We start from the raw sequence: 22,493 nt of genomic DNA, 5'->3' as shown, positions 1-22,493 counted from the left end.
TGGGCAGAGAGGGAAGGGGGAGGGGGGGGCACAAAGAGTTCTACTGCCCTTCCATGGTTCAAAGCGGTTATACTGAATTGTGAACATGGCGTTCATGACGTGTATTATGTGCTATGATGTGTTACGTCCTTTGAGTCGGTGAGTCCATACAAAAACAAAAGACTCGACTTTGGAGACGAAGAACTAAGAAAGAAAGTAAGAAAGAAGGAAAGAAAGAAAGAAAGAAAGAAAGAAGGAAAGAAAGAAAGAAGACAAACAGGAACAAGAAACGTGTCGAAAGAAGACAAACCAAACAAAGGAATAATCCAAACTCCACACCAACGAAGCAGAAGCAATTTGCCGAAAAGAAATCTACCGACAACACAAAAACATTACAAACCAAGAAACAAGAGAGAGAGTGGGGTGGGGGAGGGAGGGAGGGAGAGCGAGACAGAGAGACAGACAGACAGACAGAGGGAGAGAGATGGAGAGACAGAGAGACAGAGAGAAAAAGACAGAGTGAGACAGACAGACACAGAGAGAGAGATATATACATCCACACACGCGCGCACACACACGCGCGCGCGCACACACACACTTACACACACGCACACACACACACAAACACACACGCGCGCGCGCACACACACACACGAACACACACTATCCAATCACGAAATGGATCCAGAAATTGTGATTCAAAAAAGCAAGAACAAAACGTAAAGCGCAAGAACCCTCCCCAGACGCTAGAGAAAGCAGGGCAGAGAAGGCAGGTTTTGTAACAACACACTTCTCCGCTGAACAAACTCGGGCTTATCTCCCTGGAGACAGCTCAAACTCAGACAAGCTCCAGCTTTCCTTCTCTTTATATGCTATTTTTCCTTTTCTTTCCTGTCCGCCTGGCTGGTTTTGTTGTTGTTGTTTTTCTTCTTTTTCTCTCTCTTTTTTCTGACTAGAAGGGCGTTTCTTCTTTTTCTCTCTCTTTTTTTCTGACTAGAAGGGCGTTTCTTCTTTTTCTCTCTCTTTTTTTCTGACTAGAAGGGCGTTTCTTCTTTTTCTCTCTTTTTTTCTGACTAGAAGGGCGTTTCTTCTTTTTCTCTCTCTTTTTTCTGACTAGAAGGGCGTTTCTTCTGATTCTCTCTCTTTTCTGACTAGAAGGGCGTTTCTTCTTTTTCTCTCTCTTTTTTCTGACTCTTTTTTCTGACTAGAAGGGCGTTTCTTCTTTTTCTCTCTCTTTTTTTCTGACTAGAAGGGCGTTTCTTCTTTTTCTCTCTCTTTTTTCTGACTAGAAGGGCGTTTCTTCTTTTTCTCTCTCTTTTTCTGACTAGAAGAGCGTTTCTTCTTTTTCTCTCTTTTTTTCTGACTAGAAGGGCGTTTCTTCTTTTTCTCTCTCTTTTTTCTGACTAGAAGGGCGTTTCTCTTTTTTCTGACTAGAAGGGCGTTTCTTCTTTTTCTCTCTCTTTTTTCTGACTAGAAGGGCGTTTCTTCTTTTTCTCTCTCTTTTTTTCTGACTAGAAGGGCGTTTCTTCTTTTTCTCTCTCTTTTTTTCTGACTAGAAGGGCGTTTCTTCTTTTTCTCTCTTTTTTCTGACTAGAAGGGCGTTTCTTCTGATTCTCTTTTCTTCTCGTGACAACTCGTGGCTTCAGTACAAAGTGCAAGCAACACACAGGATTGATTGATTGATTGATTGATATGGATACTTACATAGCGCCTATTCCTGGTCGGAGAGCAAGCTCTAAGCGTTTTACAAATACGGGACACAACAGGCTGACGGCTGCCAGTGAGCGCTCATCATTCGTTTCCTGTGTCATTCAATCAGATTTCAGACACGTATCTCATAATGATGTTGTTGTAACTCACAACTCACAATGCCTGTATTTCCAACAAAACAAACACTATTCAGACTGTCACTTCGAAGATGAATTGAACAAATCCTGTCAGTTCATCATTCAACCATACCATCAAATAATTCTGAACAAGATCTTAACTGAGAAGTAGGACGGCTTGAGGAGGAGAAGAAAACCCCAAATATTCTTCTTCTTTTTTTCTTTTTTTTAAATTTTTTAAAAATTTTTATTGAGTACAGTCTATGACACACACTAACCCTAACCCATCTTTAAACCTTTAAAACATCACAAAGCAACACCTTTGGTGGAGGGCTTTGGCCTAAACACTGAATAAACTAAATTCTAATCTCTCTCTCTCTCTCTCTCTCTCTCTCTCTCTCTCTCTCTCTCTCTTACTACATCAGTTCATCAGCTCAATCTGACTCCTGCAGGGTACAAAAATAGCAGACAACATCGATCTTGTCTTCTCTTAAAAATGTACTGAGCCTTTGCCAAAGATACATCGATTTCGCCTCCCCGTTTCTCAAGTTAACGGGCATATCCATTGTGACAGGTCGTACTTTATCTACCGGTTTTGTTCAAATCAATTTCTCGGTAAACATTATCCGTCCTCAGAGTAGCCTCTGATGGTACAAGATGTCTAACCTTGTGCCACCGAGTTTTCATTTTCTTTTTCCTCTGCTTTTATTTATTTTTGTTTTTTTAAGTTCATGGGTTGACAAACAGGTATAATAAATGATCTCCTTGTGCGTCAGTGTCTAGACTGGCGGGTCTTTGAAGTGGGTAATGGCTGTTGTCGGGGTGTGTACGACCGGTATGTCTGTGGGAATCCAGAAGGTCATGGCAGGTTTGGACGTAAGTAAATGAGCCATCTCTCTCTCTCCTCTCTCTCTCTCCTCTCTCTCTCTCTAGAAGGGAGGTAAATGGGATGGGTAATGGCTTTTGTCGGAATTTGTACGTCCTGTGTGGCCATGGAAGTTTGTGGCAAGCATGAAAGACAGTAAATTAAACATTTGTCCTCTCTCTCTCTCTCTTCCTCTCGTTGGAAGAAAAAGCATGCACATTTATTCATACCCTGATGAAATGGGCTCGTTTCGTTTCGTCCCGTCTCTCTCTCTCTCTCTCTCTCTCTCTCTCTGAACAGATGTTTCTGCGCATAGAACTGCACGGTGATTTTGGTTAAAGAAGTATTTGATCAGGGAAACGTTGGGATGGTGTCATTGTTTGCTTCCAAACTTCCGGTCAGCTGCTTCTGCGCGCTGTGCACCGCTGAACTCCATTGTGCAACCAGTGAATACACTGCTAAACTCCATTGTGTAACTGGTGAATACACTGCTGAACTCCATTGTGCAACCAGTGAATACACTGCTAAACTCCATTGTGTAACTGGTGAATACACTGCTGAACTCCATTGTGTAACTGGTGAATACACTGCTGAACATTGTGCAAATGATGAATACACTGCTGAACATTGTGTAAATGATAAATACACTGCTGAACATTGTGTAAATGATGAATACACTGCTGAACTCCATTGTGCAACCAGTGAATACACTGCTAAACTCCATTGTGTAACTGGTGAATACACTGCTGAACTCCATTGTGTAACCAGTGAATACACTGCTGAACATTGTGTAAATGATGAATACACTGCTGAACTCCATTGTGTAACCAGTGAATACACTGCTGAACTCCATTGTGTAACTGGTGAATACACTGCTGAACTCCATTGTGTAACCAGTGAATACACTGCTGAACATTGTGTAAATGATGAATACACTGCTGAACATTGTGTAAATGATAAATACACTGCTGAACATTGTGTAAATGATGAATACACTGCTGAACTCCATTGTGTAACCAGTGAATACACTGCTGAACTCCATTGTGTAACTGGTGAATACACTGCTGAACTCCATTGTGTAAATGATGAATACACTGCTGAACTCCATTGTGTAAATGATAAATACACTGCTGAACTCCATTGTGTAAATGATGAATACACTGCTGAACTCCATTGTGTAACTGGTGAATACACTGCTGAACTCCATTGTGTAACTGGTGAATACACTGCTGAACTCCATTGTGTAACTGGTGAATACACTGCTGAACTCCATTGTGTAACTGGTGAATACACTGCTGAACTCCTTTCTGTATACCAATACCGGTGACAGAAACTCATTAAAGCACTGGAAGTTGACAGGAACACATACAGCCGGAAGTGGACAGGAACTCATCACAGACAAGGAAGGTGACAGGAACTTATTAAGGAACCGGAAGGTGACAGGAACTCATTAAGGACCCGGAAGTGGAAAGGAACTCATTATACAGCCGGAAGTGGACAGGAACTCATTATACAGCCGGAAGGTGACAGGAACTCCTTAAGGAACTGGAAGGTGACAGGAAGTCCTTAAGGACCCGGAAGGTGACAGGAAGTCCTTAAGGACCAGGAAGGTGACAGGAAGTCCTTAAGGACCAGGAAGGTGACAGGAAGTCCTTAAGGACCAGGAAGGTGACAGGAACTCCTTAAGGAACTGGAAGGTGACAGGAACTCCTTAAGGACCCGGAAGGTGACAGGAACTCCTTAAGGACCAGGAAGGTGACAGGAACTCCTTAAGGACCCGGAAGGTGACAGGAACTCCTTAAGGACCCGGAAGGTGACAGGAACTCCTTAAGGACCAGGAAGGTGACATTAACTCCTTAAGGACCAGGAAGGTGACAGGAAGTCCTTAAGGACCAGGAAGGTGACAGGAACTCCTTAAGGAACTGGAAGGTGACAGGAAGTCCTTAAGGACCAGGAAGGTGACAGGAAGTCCTTAAGGACCAGGAAGGTGACAGGAAGTCCTTAAGGACCAGGAAGGTGACAGGAAGTCCTTAAGGACCAGGAAGGTGACAGGAACTCCTTAAGGACCCGGAAGGTGACAGGAACTCCTTAAGGACCAGGAAGGTGACAGGAAGTCCTTAAGGACCAGGAAGGTGACAGGAACTCCTTAAGGACCAGGAAGGTGACAGGAAGTCCTTAAGGACCAGGAAGGTGACAGGAACTCCTTAAGGACCAGGAAGGTGACAGGAAGTCCTTAAGGACCAGGAAGGTGACAGGAACTCCTTAAGGACCAGGAAGGTGACAGGAAGTCCTTAAGGACCAGGAAGGTGACAGGAACTCCTTTAGGAACTGGAAGGTGACATTAACTCCTTAAGGACCAGGAAGTTGACAGGAACTCCTTAAGGACCAGGAAGGTGACAGGAACTCCTTTAGGAACTGGAAGGTGACATTAACTCCTTAAGGAACTGGAAGGTGACAGGAACTCCTTAAGGACAGGAAGATGACAGGAACTCATTTTCTTTTTGTTTTGTTTTTTTCGGGAGGTGGGGGAGGGGGGAGGGGGTGGGGTGTGTGTGTGTGGGGGTGGGGGGGGGGGTGGGGGGGTCCCCTGTCTGCTCCATTTCATCCACTTTGCACCATTTTGTTCTGATTTGTACCTACTATGTCACCAGAGCTTTTCAGCTAATTACATGAAACATTTCAGTGTTCAGTGTCGGTCTCTCTGTCTGTCAAAAGATTTCGTCTTGTCTTGTCTTCTCTGTCTGTGTGTCTGTGTGTCTGTCTGTCTCTCTCTCTCTCTCTCTCTCTCTCTCTCTCTCTCTGTCTGTCTGTCTCTCTCTCCCTCTGTCTGTCTCTTCAAGTTTCATTCCCTTCTCTGTTTTCTTCGTTATTCATTATCTCAGCCCACGTTCAACATAAACCAATTCCGACAGCAATATTGACAGCAGTATTGACAGCAGTATTGATAGCAGTATTGACAGCAGTATTGACAGCAATATTGACAGCAGTATTGACAGCAGTATTGACAGCAATATTGACAGCAATATTGACAGCAGTATTGACAGCAATATTGACAGCAGTATTGACAGCAATATTGACAGCAGTATTGACAGCAGTATTGACAGCAATATTGACAGCAAAGTCAGCCATCGCATGAGAGGCCTCTTGGAGGAATTTCTGTTCTTTCTTTCTTTCACATTGTTTCATTCCTTTCATACCTTTCATTCCATTTTTTGTTTATTTCAATTTTCCTCATAAAAGGCTTAACTGTCCATGTTTAATGTGATCTGAGGCAGAATGATAGCCACAAAAGTATAAAAATGATACCGAGCTTCATATCCGTACATTTCCTTCTTTTCTTCCTTTTGTTTTTGTGTGTGTGTCTCTTTCTGTTTTCTCTTTTCCTCACTCACTAAGCTTAACACACCTCAACTATGATGCAGGCAATGCTGCAGAAATCCAAACTACCGCAGCAGCTTAACTGAAGTCGACACATTTCAGAATATTCTGACCATGTCTGTTGAAGAAGAAAAGATAGGTTGAGAACAAAGAATTTAGTGTGGGCAGAAAGTATGAAGTCAGATTTATCCGCTTCTTAGAACCATTAAACCGAAAATAGAGAAGTACTGTCTGTTGATGCCAAGGATATAGTAAGCTGTACATCACTATGGCTACGCTGATTGATTCTACAAATACAGGTGAATGAGGAATGACTTCCATTTGTAGTTTTCCGGGTGAAAATCGCACATCGTTTTACGTACGTAGATACCCGCGTGCGTTTGTGTGTGTGTGTGTGTGGGGGGGGGGGGGGGGGGTCCTCAGTCTTACCTCTGTCCACTGTGTACCTCAGTGATATTAGACGGGAAAAGGAGGACGGAGTTCAGAAAAGGGAGAGGGGGGAGTGGTGGTTAAGAAATTTATGCAGGAAAAGCCGTACGCGTATGCATATGTGTGAGTGTGCGTGCGTGCGTGTATGTGCGTCTGTGTCTGTGTTTCTGTGAGTCTCCCTTTGTGTGTAAGAGAGAAAGAGAGTCATACAGACAGGCGAAGACAGACAGACAGACAGAAAGTGACAGAAAGAATCGAGCAGGAAGAGCGCGTCGCCACAGTTACCATTGTTGCTGCTGCCGCTGCTAATCTAAATGAAAAATCAAAACATTGCATTCAGAACAAGAAAAAAACTCATAATTAAAATCCTCCTTCCCCAACTCATTTCATTCATCTGGGCGCGACCCAAAAAAAGGAGGGGGAATTACAGACAGAGCATTGAACAAGGCCTGATGAGTGGAGGGATCGCTGGGTGCTCGTGCCTGGGCATCGACCTGCACAACTCTTCCACCTTCGATCGCCTCCCTTCGCTCAGGCCAGCTTACAGCATCGAAATGACTGTCGGCCTGCCCTCCGCTGAAATGAGGTATACACTCTTACAACAGCTGTCTGCCCTCCGCTGAAATGAGGTATACACTCTTACAACAGCTGTCTGCCCTCCACTGAAATGAGGTATACACTCTTACAACAGTTATCTGTCCTCTATTGAAATGAGGTATACACTCTTACAACAGCTGTCTGACCTCCACTGAAATGAGGTATAAGCTCTTACAACAGCTGTCTGTTTTCCACTGAAATGAGGTATAAGCTCTTACAACAGCTGTCTGTCTTCCACTGAAATGAGGTATAAGCTCTTACAACAGCTGTCTGACCCCCACTGAGATGAGTTATACACTCTTACAACAGTTGTCCTCCATTGAAATGAGGTATACACTCTTACAACAGTTATCTGTCTTTCACTGAAATGATGTATACACTCTTACAACAGTTGTCTGTCTTTCACTGAAATGATGTATACACTCTTACAACAGTTATCTGTCTTTCACTGAAATGAGGTATACACTCTTACAACAGTTGTCTGTCTTTCACTGAAATGAGGTATACACTCTTACAACAGTTGTCTGTCTTTCACTGAAATGATGTATACACTCTTACAACAGTTATCTTTCACTGAAATGAGGTATACACTCTTACAACAGTTGTCTGTCTTTCACTGAAATGAGGTATACACTCTTACAACAGTTGCCTGTCTTTCCCTGAAATGAGGTATACACTCTTACAACAGTTATCTGTCTTTCACTGAAATGAGGTATACACTCTTACAACAGTTGCCTGTCTTTCCCTGAAATGAGGTATACACTCTTACAACAGTTATCTGTCTTTCACTGAAATGAGGTATACACTCTTACAACAGTTGTCTGTCTTTCACTGAAATGAGGTATACACTCTTACAACAGTTGTCTGTCTTTCACTGAAATGAGGTATACACTCTTACAACAGTTGTCTGTCTTTCACTGAAATGAGGTATACACTCTTACAACAGTTATCTTTCACTGAAATGAGGTATACACTCTTACAACAGTTGTCTGTCTTTCACTGAAATGAGGTATACACTCTTACAACAGTTGTCTGTCTTTCACTGAAATGAGGTATACACTCTTACAACAGTTGTCTGTCTTTCAAATTAATAAACAATGAGGCCAGGAGATCAAATGATTAACAAATTGTAAAGGGTGGTAACTCTCTCCATTCATAAGGTACACAACTTCAAGTCAATGCTGCTTACGCTACCGATTCAGCAAGCACACAGGTAACTAAAAGGTACATTGGAACAAACCCAGACACTTTCTCAAAAAAGGAAGCGCCGGGCCTGTACTTATACCGATCATTTAATTTGTGTGAACGGCAGCAATGACAAAAGAAATGTGCATACACGAATTAGCTCTAATTCAAGACTGGCATAGCCTCTTTAATCCTGCAAAAGCCACACAGAACACATGGTTGCCTCAGTGGTTTTTCCACAGGACACTTCTCACACTTAAATCCACCTGGACATTTCTCACACTTTAATCCACATGGACACTTCTAACACTTAAATTCACATGGACACTTCTCAAAATTAAATCCACCTGGCCACTTCTCACACTTAAATCCACCTGGACATCTCTCAAACTTAAACCCACCCTGACATAACTCACACTTAAATCCACACATACATTTCTCAGTCTTAAATCGACCTGGACACTTCTCATACTTTAATGCACCTGGACACTTCTGAAACATAAATCCTGGACATTTCTCACACTTAAATCCATCTGGACACTTTTGAAACATAAAACATCTAGACACTTCTCAAACTTAAATCCACCTGGGCACTTCTCAAACTTAAACCCACCTGGACTTTTCTCACACTTAAATCCATGTGGACACTTCTCAAAATTAAATCAATTGAATTCACTTTTACATTTCTCACACTTAAATACACCTGGACATTTCTCGAACTTAAATCCACATGGACACTTCTCATACATAAATCCGTCTGGATACTTCTCACACATAAACCCACGTGGGCACTTCTCACACTTAAATCCACATGGACACTTCTCAAACTTAAATCCACATGGACACTTCTCAAACTTAAATCCATCTGGACTTTTCTCAAACTTAAATCCACCTGGACGCTTCTCACACTTAAATCCACCTGGACACTTCTCAAACTTCAACCCATATGGACACTTATCAAAACTATAAATTCACCTGGACACTTCTCAAAGAGACTACTACACATCTCCTACAAGGAACACAAGACCAATGACTATGTGCGGAACCTGGTCAGCAACCTTGTTGGGCCCCAAGAACTACTGCTGGCGACTGTCAAACGACGGAAGATGGCATGGTTTGGTCACGTCATACGACATAACACCCTCTCCAAAACCATCCTACAAGGGACTGAAGAGGGAGGGCGCAGACGGGGGGCGGCAGAGAAAGAGCTGGTCCGACAACGTCAAGGAATGGACCAAAATGACGATGCCAGATCTCCTCACGACAGCTGCCAACAGAACGGTGTGGCGAGCTATGACATCTTCCTCATGTCCCCCCAACGACCCCAGCGGTCGAGGGAATGAGTGAGTGATTCTCAAAACTAAATTCACCTGGACACTTCTCACACTTGAAACCACTTGGACACTTGTCATACTTAAATCTACCTGGACACTTCTCACACTTAAATCCACCTGGACACTTCTAACTTTTGAATCCACCTGGACACTTCTCAAAATTAAATCCACCTGGACACTTCTCACAGTTAAATCCACCTGGACACTTCTCACACTTAAATCAACGTGGACATTTCTCACACTTTAATCCACATCGGCACTTCTCACACTTAAATCCACCTGGACACTTCTCACACTTAAATCCACCTGGACACTTCTCACACTTAAATCCACCTGGACACTTCTAAAATTAAATAAACCTGGACATTTCTCACGCTTTAATCCACCTGGACACTTCTCACACTTAAATCCACCTGGACACTTCTCACACTTAAATCCACCTGGACACTTCTCACACGTCCATCTCCATAGCTGTCCGTCATCTGGCAAATCCAGTGCCTCCAGTCCTGTCTTGTTGAGCACGATTTGTTTTAGTTTTCTGTGTTTCTTCAATAATGTTGACCACTGTTGGATGTTGTTTGTGTTGTTCATAAATGCTAACAGTTGTTTGTTTCTTCAATAATGTTGACCAATATTGGATGTTTTTTGTGTTGTTTATAAATGCTAACAGTTTTTTCTTCAATAATGTTGACCACTGTTGGATGTTATTTGTGTTGTTCATAAATGCTAACAGTTGTTTGTTTCTTCAATAATGTTGACCAATATTGGATGTTTTTTGTGTTGTTTATAAATGCTAACAGTTTTTTCTTCAATAATGTTGACCATTGTTGGATGTTATTTGTGTTGTTCATAAATGCTAACAGTTGTTTGTTTCTTCAATAATGTTGACCAATATTGGATGTTTTTTGTGTTGTTTATAAATGCTAACAGTTTTTTCTTCAATAATGTTGACCATTGTTGGATGTTATTTGTGTTGTTCATAAATGCTAACAGTTGTTTGTTTCTTCAATAATGTTGACCAATATTGGATGTTTTTTGTGTTGTTTATAAATGCTAACAGTTTTTTCTTCAATAATGTTGACCATTGTTGGATGTTATTTGTGTTGTTTTTAAATGTTAACAGTTGTTGTTTCTTCAATAATGTTGACCATTGTTGGATGTTATTTGTGTTGTTTATAAATGTTAACAGTTGTTGTTTCTTCAATAATGTTGACCATTGTTGGATGTTATTTGTGTTGTTTTTAAATGCTAACAGTTGTTACTTCAATAATGTAGACCATTGTTGGATGTTATTTGTGTTGTTTTTAAATGCTAACAGTTGTTGTTTCTTCAATAATGTTGACCATTGTTAGATGTTATTTGTGTTGTTTATAAATGCTAACAGTTGTTTCTTCAATAATGTTGACCATTGTTGGATGTTATTTGTATTGCTTTTAAATACTAACAGTTCCTGTACTATATTAAGGAGGTACGTGCATTTAATCTTCATTACGATAATGATAACAACACATTCATACAGTGCTATACAATAATTCTTGAGTCGCTCTCATGCTCACACACACACACACACACACACACACACACACACACACACACACACACACACACACACACACATACACACACTCTCTCTCTCTCTCTCTCTGTTTGTTTCTTTGATTTTGTTAATTTTTTTCCTATGCATTTTACTAACACCATGCTAGTGCCTGTATGCCATGTGTGTGTGTGTGTGTGTGTGTGTGTGTGTGTGTGTGTGTGTGTGTGTGTGTGTGTGCGTGTGTGTGTGCGTGCGTGCGTGCGTGTGTGTGTGTGTGTGTATGTGTGTGTGTGTATGTGTGTGTGTGTGTGTGTGTGTGTGTGTGTGTGTGTGTGGTGGTTGTTTTGTTTTGATTTATGCATATTTTTTTCCTCTGTTGTGTATCTCTACTAACACCATGCTTTCATTTTATTAAATATTGTGTAGTGTAGACCCTATTCAGGGCGGGGACTGGATGTAAAAAAAAAGCACACCAGTGCTTATCTATTATCCTCGAAATCCTCTTCTCTCTCTCTCTCTCTCTTGTGTGATCAGTAGCATAACTATTATCGCCATCGTTTCACATGTCATGTTCACACATACGCCTTCATCATAAAACTATAAACTAAGAGAAAAAAGGTCTCGATGAAGGAGATACAGATAAGTGTTTAGCCAGACAGACAGACAGATGGAAGAAAGATATGTAGACATGTGGATATATAGCCACACACACACACACACACACACACACACACACACACACACACACACACACACACACACACACACACACACACACACACACAGAGGGAGAGAGAGAGAGAGAGAGAGAGGAGAGAGAGAGAGAGAGAGAGAGAGATTTTATTTCACCAACGAAATGAGATCAGAAATGTTACATGGTTTTTCTTCCTACCTAGCCATAAGGGATAACAAAAAGATCACAGGAAAAATACAAACAATAATAAATGGTTATATAGAAGAAAGACGGAACAACGGACACTAAATACCAAGCTACCAATGAGAGACGGACAGACAGACAGACAGACAGACAGACAGGGATAGAAGAGAGGCAGCGAAACATTCTGCACACCAGGACGTGTGGCCCATTCACCGCTGCATGCACGTGACCAAAGGCGATTTGCCCAGGCCAGTGACTGAGGTCAACACAGGTCACAGCACTCACCGCCTGCTGTACACAGCTCTGTACAGTGACCACATATCAGAACAGCTCTGTACAGTGACCACAGGTCAGAACAGCTCTGTACAGTGACCACAGGTCCGAACAGCTCTGTACAGTGACCACATGTCTGAACACTCTGTACAGTGACCACATATCAGAACAGCTCTGTACAGTGACCACATGTCAGAACAGCTCTGTACAGTGACCACAGATCAGAACAGCTCTGTACAGTGACCACATATCAGAACAGCTCTGTACATTGACCACAGTCAGAACAGCTCTGTACAGTGACCACAGGATCAGAACAGCTCTGTACAGTGACCACAGGTCCAACAGCTCTGTACAGTGACCACAGGTCCGAACAGCTCTGTACAGTGACCACATGTCAGAACAGCTCTGTACAGTGACCACATATCAGAACAGCTCTGTACAGTGACCACAGGTCCGAACAGCTCTGTACAGTGACCACAGGTCCGAACAGCTCTGTACAGTGACCACATATCAGAACAGCTCTGTACAGTGACCACATATCAGAACAGCTCTGTACAGTGACCACATATCAGAACAGCTCTGTACATTGACCACATATCAGAACAGCTCTGTACAGTGACCACATGTCAGAACAGCTCTGTACAGTGACCACATATCAGAACAGCTCTGTACAGTGACCACATGTCAGAACAGCTCTGTACAGTGACCACATATCAGAACAGCTCTGTACAGTGACCACATGTCAGAACAGCTCTGTACAGTGACCACAGGTCCGAACAGCTCTGTACAGTGACCACAGATCAGAACAGCTCTGTACATTGACCACAGGTCAGAACAGCTCTGTACAGTGACCACAGATCAGAACAGCTCTGTACATTGACCACAGGTCAGAACAGCTCTGTACAGTGACCACAGATCAGAACAGCTCTGTACAGTGACCACAGACCAGAACAGCTCTGTACAGTGACCACAGGTCAGAACAGCTCTGTACAGTGACCACAGGTCCGAACAGCTCTGTACAGTGACCACAGATCAGAACAGCTCTGTACATTGACCACAGGTCAGAACAGCTCTGTACAGTGACCACAGGTCCGAACAGCTCTGTACAGTGACCACAGGTCCGAACAGCTCTGTACATTGACCACATATCAGAACAGCTCTGTACAGTGACCACAGGTCCGAACAGCTCTGTACATTGACCACAGGTCAGAACAGCTCTGTACAGTGACCACAGATCAGAACAGCTCTGTACATTGACCACAGGTCCGAACAGCTCTGTACATTGACCACAGGTCAGAACAGCTCTGTACAGTGACCACATGTCAGAACAGCTCTTTACAGTGACCACATATCAGAACAGCTCTGTACAGTGACCACATGTCAGAACAGCTCTGTACAGTGACCACAGGTCCGAACAGCTCTGTACAGTGACCACATGTCAGAACAGCTCTGTACATTGACCACAGGTCCGAACAGCTCTGTACAGTGACCACATGTCAGAACAGCTCTGTACAGTGACCACATATCAGAACAGCTCTGTACAGTGACCACATGTCAGAACAGCTCTGTACAGTGACCACAGATCAGAACAGCTCTGTACAGTGACCACATATCAGAACAGCTCTGTACAGTGACCACATGTCAGAACAGCTCTGTACAGTGACCACAGGTCCGAACAGCTCTGTACAGTGACCACATATCAGAACAGCTCTGTACAGTGACCACATATCAGAACAGCTCTGTACAGTGACCACATATCAGAACAGCTCTGTACATTGACCACAGGTCCGAACAGCTCTGTACAGTGACCACATATCAGAACAGCTCTGTACAGTGACCACATGTCAGAACAGCTCTGTACATTGACCACAGGTCCGAACAGCTCTGTACAGTGACCACATATCAGAACAGCTCTGTACAGTGACCACAGGTCAGAACAGCTCTGTACAGTGACCACAGATCAGAACAGCTCTGTACATTGACCACAGGTCAGAACAGCTCTGTACAGTGACCACAGATCAGAACAGCTCTGTACATTGACCACAGGTCAGAACAGCTCTGTACAGTGACCACAGACCAGAACAGCTCTGTACAGTGACCACAGGTCAGAACAGCTCTGTACAGTGACCACAGGTCAGAACAGCTCTGTACAGTGACCACAGGTCCGAACAGCTCTGTACAGTGACCACAGGTCCGAACAGCTCTGTACATTGACCACACGTCCGAACAGCTCTGTACAGTGACCACAGGTCCGAACAGCTCTGTACAGTGACCACAGGTCCGAACAGCTCTGTACATTGACCACATATCAGAACAGCTCTGTACAGTGACCACAGGTCCGAACAGCTCTGTACATTGACCACAGGTCAGAACAGCTCTGTACAGTGACCACAGATCAGAACAGCTCTGTACATTGACCACAGGTCCGAACAGCTCTGTACAGTGACCACAGGTCCGAACAGCTCTGTACAGTGACCACAGGTCCGAACAGCTCTGTACAGTGACCACATATCAGAACAGCTCTGTACAGTGACCACAGGTCAGAACAGCTCTGTACAGTGACCACAGGTCAGAACAGCTCTGTACAGTGACCACAGGTCCGAACAGCTCTGTACAGTGACCACAGGTCAGAACAGCTCTGTACAGTGACCACAGGTCCGAAAAGCTCTGTACAGTGACCACAGGTCCGAACAGCTCTGTACATTGACCACATGTCAGAACAGCTCTTTACAGTGACCACATATCAGAACAGCTCTGTACAGTGACCACATGTCAGAACAGCTCTGTACAGTGACCACAGGTCCGAACAGCTCTGTACAGTGACCACAGGTCCGAACAGCTCTGTACATTGACCACATGTCAGAACAGCTCTTTACAGTGACCACATATCAGAACAGCTCTGTACAGTGACCACATGTCAGAACAGCTCTGTACAGTGACCACAGGTCAGAACAGCTCTGTACAGTGACCACATGTCAGAACAGCTCTGTACAGTGACCACATATCAGAACAGCTCTGTACAGTGACCACATGTCAGAACAGCTCTGTACAGTGACCACATATCAGAACAGCTCTGTACAGTGACCACAGATCAGAACAGCTCTGTACAGTGACCACATATCAGAACAGCTCTGTACAGTGACCACATATCAGAACAGCTCTGTACATTGACCACAGGTCCGAACAGCTCTGTACAGTGACCACATATCAGAACAGCTCTGTACAGTGACCACATGTCAGAACAGCTCTGTACATTGACCACAGGTCCGAACAGCTCTGTACAGTGACCACAGATCAGAACAGCTCTGTACATTGACCACAGGTCAGAACAGCTCTGTACAGTGACCACAGATCAGAACAGCTCTGTACAGTGACCACAGGTCCGAACAGCTCTGTACAGTGACCACAGGTCCGAACAGCTCTGTACAGTGACCACAGGTCCGAACAGCTCTGTACATTGACCACATATCAGAACAGCTCTGTACAGTGACCACAGGTCCGAACAGCTCTGTACATTGACCACAGGTCAGAACAGCTCTGTACAGTGACCACAGATCAGAACAGCTCTGTACATTGACCACAGGTCCGAACAGCTCTGTACAGTGACCACAGGTCCGAACAGCTCTGTACAGTGACCACAGGTCCGAACAGCTCTGTACATTGACCACATATCAGAACAGCTCTGTACAGTGACCACAGGTCCGAACAGCTCTGTACAGTGACCACATATCAGAACAGCTCTGTACAGTGACCACAGGTCAGAACAGCTCTGTACAGTGACCACAGATCAGAACAGCTCTGTACAGTGACCACATATCAGAACAGCTCTGTACATTGACCACAGGTCAGAACAGCTCTGTACAGTGACCACATGTCAGAACAGCTCTGTACAGTGACCACAGGTCCGAACAGCTCTGTACAGTGACCACAGATCAGAACAGCTCTGTACAGTGACCACAGGTCCGAAAAGCTCTGTACAGTGACCACAGGTCCGAACAGCTCTGTACATTGACCACATGTCAGAACAGCTCTTTACAGTGACCACATATCAGAACAGCTCTGTACAGTGACCACAGGTCCGAACAGCTCTGTACAGTGACCACAGGTCCGAACAGCTCTGTACAGTGACCACATGTCAGAACAGCTCTGTACAGTGACCACATGTCAGAACAGCTCTGTACAGTGACCACAGGTCTAAACAGCTCTGTACAGTGACCACAGATCCGATCAGATCTGTACAGTGACCACAGATCCGAACAGCTCTGTACAGTGACCACAGATCCGAACAGCTCTGTACAGTGACCACAGGTCAGAACAGCTCTGTACAGTGACCACAGGTCAGAACAGCTCTGTACAGTGACCACAGGTCCGAACAGCTCTGTACAGTGACCACATATCAGAACAGCTCTGTACAGTGACCACAGGTCAGAACAGCTCTGTACAGTGACCACAGGTCAGAACAGCTCTGTACAGTGACCACAGGTCAACACAGGTCACAGCACTCACCGCCTGCTATCCACAGCTCTGTACAGCAACCACATGGCTGACACATCACTTGGGCAGAACTCGGTTTCAGCCCATCTTCTGATCTGCAATACAGCACTGCCTTGTGTTGTTGTCAGTGACAGAACAAGTACAGCACTGCCTTGTGTTCTTGTCAGTGACAGATAGAACAAGTACAGCACTGCCTTGTGTTGTTGTCAGTGACAGAACTAGTACAGCACTGCCTTGTGTTGTTATCAGTGACAGAAAGAACAAGTACAGCACTGCCTTGTGTTGTTGTCAGTGACAGAACAAGTACAGCACTGCCTTGTGTTGTTGTCAGTGACAGATAGAACTAGTACAGCACTGCCTTGTGTTGTTGTCAGTGACAGAACAAGTAAGCACTGCCTTGTGTTGTTGTCAGTGACAGATAGAACAAGTACAGCACTGCCTTGTGTTGCTGTCACTGACAGATAGAACAAGTACAGCACTGCCTTGTGTTGTTGTCAGTGACAGAACAAGTACAGCACTGCCTTGTGTTGTTGTCAGTGACAGAACAAGTACAGCACTGCCTTGTGTTGTTGTCAGTGACAGAACAAGTACAGCACTGCCTTGTGTTGTTATCAGTGACAGATAGAACAAGTACAGCACTGCCTTGTGTTGTTGTCAGTGACAGATAGAACAAGTACAGCACTGCCTTGTGTTGTTGTCAGTGACAGATAGAACAAGTACAGCACTGCCTTGTGTTGTTGTCAGTGACAGAACAAGTACAGCACTGCCTTGTGTTGTTGTCAGTGACAGATAGAACAAGTACAGCACTGCCTTGTGTTGTTGTCAGTGACAGATAGAACAAGTACAGCACTGCCTTGTGTTGTTGTCAGTGACAGAACAAGTACAGCACTGCCTTGTGTTGTTGTCAGTGACAGAACAAGTACAGCACTGCCTTGTGTTGTTGTCAGTGACAGAACAAGTGCTGCACTGTCTTGTCTTACACCAGTGTCAAACTGAACTGATCGATTGAACCACCAGTGAAACAAGGGACGTGGTCCGAGATGATGCAAGCTTTCACGATGCAAAAACATGTACACGGGTTAACAGACACATGCGAGTGCTCGAGCGCGTGCTCGAGCGCGCGCACACACACACACACACACACACACACAGGGAGGATAGAACGGGAAGACGACGGGTTCTGGGTCAAGAAGGGAGTCCCTGTTAGATCACTTCAGTGTCAACCCCACAACTCATCGGTATAACAATCACTTCAGTGTCAACCCCACAACTCATCGGTATAACAATCACTTCAGTGTCAACCCCACAACTCATCGGTATAACAATCACTTCAGTGCTGAGGAGACACTGTCAACCCCACAACTCATCGGTATAACAATCACTTCAGTGCTGAGGAGACACTGTCAACCCCACAACTCATCGGTATAACAATCACTTCAGTGCTGAGGAGACACTGTCAACCCCACAACTCATCGGTATAACAATCACTTCAGTGTCAACCCCACAACTCATCGGTATAACAATCACTTCAGTGCTGAGGAGACACTGTCAACCCCACAACTCATCGGTATAACAATCACTTCAGTGTCAACACCCCAACTCATTAGTATAACAACCACTTCAGTGTCAACACCCCAACTCATTAGTATAACAATCACTTCAGTGCTGAGGAGACACTGTCAACCCCACAACTCATCGGTATAACAACCACTTCAGTGTCAACAACCTAACTCATTAGTATAACAACCACTTCAGTGTCAACAACCTAACTCATTAGTATAACAACCACTTCAGTGTCAACAACCTAACTCATTAGTATAACAACCACTTCAGTGTCAACAACCTAACTCATTAGTATAACAACCACTTCAGTGTCAACACCCCAACTCATTAGTATAACAATCCCTTCAGTTCAGAGGAGCCACAGTCAACAAAATGGGTGTGCTCTGAGTGCGTGCATAGCACGTACAGGCTTTCACAAAATTGGAAACACACGCGATGATGAATGTTGATATCTGATCGTGCAAGCAAACACATGCATATGTCTTGCGCGCGCGCGCACACACACACACACACACACACACACACACACACACACACACAGTTCACTCACCTGACGAGTGCAGAAGAAGACTGAAGAAAACGCTGATGATCACATGCACAATGAAGTTCATCTTTCGGCTTCAGGGGTTGTGAGTCCACCAGACAGCAGTCTGCCAGACACCTACAGATGTCCACAGGTCTGTTGTGTGCTGGGGGCCAGTGTCAACACCTACAGATGTCCACAGGTCTGCTGTGTCCTGGGGGCCAGTGTCAACACCTACAGATGTCCACAGGTCTGTTGTGTGCTGGGGGCCAGTGTCAACACCTACAGATGTCCACAGGTCTGCTGTGTCCTGGGGGCCAGTGTCAACACCTACAGATGTCCACAGGTCTGTTGTGTGCTGAGGGCCAGTGTCAACACCTACAGATGTCTACAGGTCTGTTGTGTGCTGAGGGCCAGTGTCAACACCTACAGATGTCCACAGGTCTGTTGTGTGCTGAGGGCCAGTGTCAACACCTACAGATGTCTACAGGTCTGTTGTGTGCTGAGGGCCAGTGTCAACAACACCAGATGTCCACAGGTCTGCTGTGTGCTGCGGGCCAGTGTCAACAACACCAGATGTCCACAGGTCTGCTGTGTGCTGCGGGCCAGTGTCAACAACATCAGATGTCCAGGGGTCTGCTGTGTGCTGTCAACAACACCAGATGTCCAGGGGTCTGCCGTGTGCTGTGAACAACACCAGATGTCCACAGGTCTGCTGTGTGCTGTCAACAACATCAGATGTCCAGGGGTCTGCTGTGTGCTGTCAACAACATCAGATGGTCATCATGACTGAGTGTCCAGTGTACCGTGTGAACACGACACCAACAACCAGCGGCCAGTACAACTGACTGACCACCGAGACAAGTGCTGGCCGTTTGGGTTGTTCACGTGGGATAATGATATTTGTTTATGTCGACATGTGACAAGCAAAACCACGTGTGATAATCCTATGTCCACGCAGGATAACTACATGTCCATGTGGAATAATTACATGTACACGTGGGATAATTACATGTCCACGTGGGATTACATATCCACGCAGAATAATTACATGTCCACGTGGGATAATTGCATGTCCAAATGGGATAGTTGCATGTCCACGTGTGATAATTACATGTTTATGTGTGATAGTTACATGTCCATGTAGGATAGTTATATCCTGGAGCTAAACTACAAGGGTGTGGTGGTGGATAAGATACTGGTAATCCTGTAGGTCCTTTCGGGACGATGTAGACAGCATGACAAGGTGTCACCAGCACTGGTGGTTCTCCTGGTAGTACTGGTGGGTCTCCTGGCCTGACGTCACCAGCACAGGTGGGTCTCCTGTCTTGACATCACCAGCACAGGTGGGTCTCCTGTCTTGACGTCACCAGCACAGGTGGTTCTCCTGGCCTGACGTCACCAGCACAGGTGGTTCTCCTGGCCTGACGTCTACAGAGTAGCACTGGTGGTTCTTCTGGCTTGGTGTCTACAGAGTAGCACTGGTAGTTCTCTTGGCTTGACGTCACCAGCACAGGTGGTTCTCCTGGCCTGACGTCTGCAGCACTGGTGGTTCTCCTGGCCTGACGTCACAAACACTGGTGGTTCTCCTGGCCTGACGTCTGCAGCACTGGTGGTTCTCCTGGCCTGACGTCACAAAAACAGGTGGTTCTCCTGGCCTGACGTCTACAGAGTAGCACTGGTGGTTCTTCTGGCTTGGTGTCTACAGAGTAGCACTGGTAGTTCTCTTGGCTTGACGTCACCAGCACAGGTGGTTCTCCTGGCCTGACGTCACAAACACAGGTGGTTCTCCTGGCCTGACGTCTACAGAGTAGCACTGGTGGTTCTTCTGGCTTGGTGTCTACAGAGTAGCACTGGTAGTTCTCTTGGCTTGACGTCACCAGCACTGGTGGTTCTCCTGGCCTGACGTCACAAACACAGGTGGTTCTCCTGGCCTGACGTCTACAGAGTAGCACTGGTGGTTCTTCTGGCTTGGTGTCTACAGAGTAGCACTGGTAGTTCTCCTGGCCTGACGTCACAAACACTGGTGATTCTCCTGGCCTGACGTCTGCAGCACAGGTGGTTCTCCTGGCCTGACGTCACAAACACTGGTGATTCTCCTGGCCTGACGTCTGCAGCACTGGTGGTTCTCCTAGCCTGGCGTCTACAGAGCAGCACTGGTAGTTCTCCTGCCCTGACGTCACCAGCACAGGTGGTTCTCCTGGCCTGACGTCTGCAGCACAGGTGGTTCTCCTGGCCTGACGTCTGCAGCACAGGTGGTTCTCCTGCCTTGATGTCACCAGCACTGGTGGTTCACCTGGCTTGTCACAAGCACTGGTGGTTCTCCTGGCCTGACGTCTACAGAGTAGCACTGGTGGTTCTCCTGGCCTGACGTCTACAGAGTAGCACTGGTGGTTCTCCTGGCTTGACGTCACCAGCACTGGTGGTTCTCCTGCCTTGATGTCACCAGCACAGTTGGTTCTCCTGGCTTGACGTCTACAGAGCAGCACTGGTGGTTCTCCTGGCCTGACGTCACAAACACTGGTGATTCTCCTGGCCTGACGTCTGCAGCACAGGTGGTTCTCCTAGCCTGACGTCTACAGAGCAGCACTGGTGGTTCTCCTGGCCTGACGTCTGCAGCACAGGTGGTTCTCCTGGCCTGACGTCTGCAGCACAGGTGGTTCTTCTGGCCTGACGTCTGCAGCACAGGTGGTTCTTCTAGCCTGACGTCTACAGAGCAGCACAGTTGGTTCTCCTGGCCTGACGTCTAAAGAGCAGCACTGGTGGTACTTCTGGCTTGACGTCACAAACACTGGTGATTCTCCTGGCCTGACGTCTGCAGCACAGGTGGTTCTCCTAGCCTGACGTCACAAACACTGGTGATTCTCCTGGCCTGACATCACCAGCACTGGTGGTTCTCCTACCTTGACATCTACAGCACTGGTGGTTCTCCTACCTTGACGTCCACAGCACTGGTGGTTCTCCTGGCTTGACGTCACCAGCACTGGTGGTTCTCCTGCCTTGACGTCTACAGCACTGGTGGTTCTCCTGCCTTGACGTCACCAGCACTGGTGGTTCTCCTGCCTTGACGTCACCAGCACTGGTGGTTCTCCTGGCCTGACGTCACCAGCACTGGCATGACGTCTACAGAGCAGCACTGCGTATCCACAACAGCTGAAGATGTCCTTGCTCAGCCAAACATTAACTGTCCACCAGTGATACAGTATGTGTTTAATGTAGATGTCCTTGCTCAGCCAAACATTAACTGTCCGCCAGCGATACAGTATGTATGAATGAAGATGTCCTTGCTCATCCAAACGTTAACTATCCGCCAGTGATACAGTATGTATGAATGAAGATGTCCTTGCTCAGCCAAACGTTCACTGTCCGCCAGTGATACAATATGTATGAATGTAGATGTCCTTGCTCAGCCAAACGTTAACTGTATGCCAGCGATACAGTATGTATGAATGTCGTGACCATCTGAAAAGCAGAGGTGGTAAGTTTGCCCAGGTGACTGAAGGCTTCACACTGTGTTATCCAGTCCTGGTGACTGAAGGCTTCACACTGTGTTATACAGTCCAGGTGACTGAAGGCTTCACACTGTGTTATACAGTCCTGGTGACTGAAGGCTTCACACTGTGTTATACAGTC

At 45.5% G+C, this 22,493-nt stretch overlaps 1 protein-coding gene across 1 annotated transcript in view; it reads right to left on the bottom strand.

Moving 5' to 3' along the window:
* Positions 1–19,067, bottom strand: part of LOC143299603 (uncharacterized) — an 83,102-nt gene extending 64,035 nt beyond the window's left edge. Inside the window, exon 1 of the mRNA XM_076612891.1 lies at positions 18,888–19,067. Coding sequence (XP_076469006.1) covers positions 18,888–18,948 — 61 coding nt within the window. The 5' untranslated portion in view covers positions 18,949–19,067. The remainder of the gene's footprint in view (positions 1–18,887) is intronic.
* Positions 19,068–22,493: the final 3,426 nt, after the last annotated feature.

The sequence above is a fragment of the Babylonia areolata genome, chromosome 25 (genome assembly GCF_041734735.1).
Source record: "Babylonia areolata isolate BAREFJ2019XMU chromosome 25, ASM4173473v1, whole genome shotgun sequence".
Lineage (NCBI taxonomy): Eukaryota > Metazoa > Mollusca > Gastropoda > Neogastropoda > Buccinidae > Babylonia > Babylonia areolata.
The sequence above is the reverse complement of the archived record's forward strand: the minus strand, read 5'-3'. Positions and strand labels throughout refer to the sequence as shown.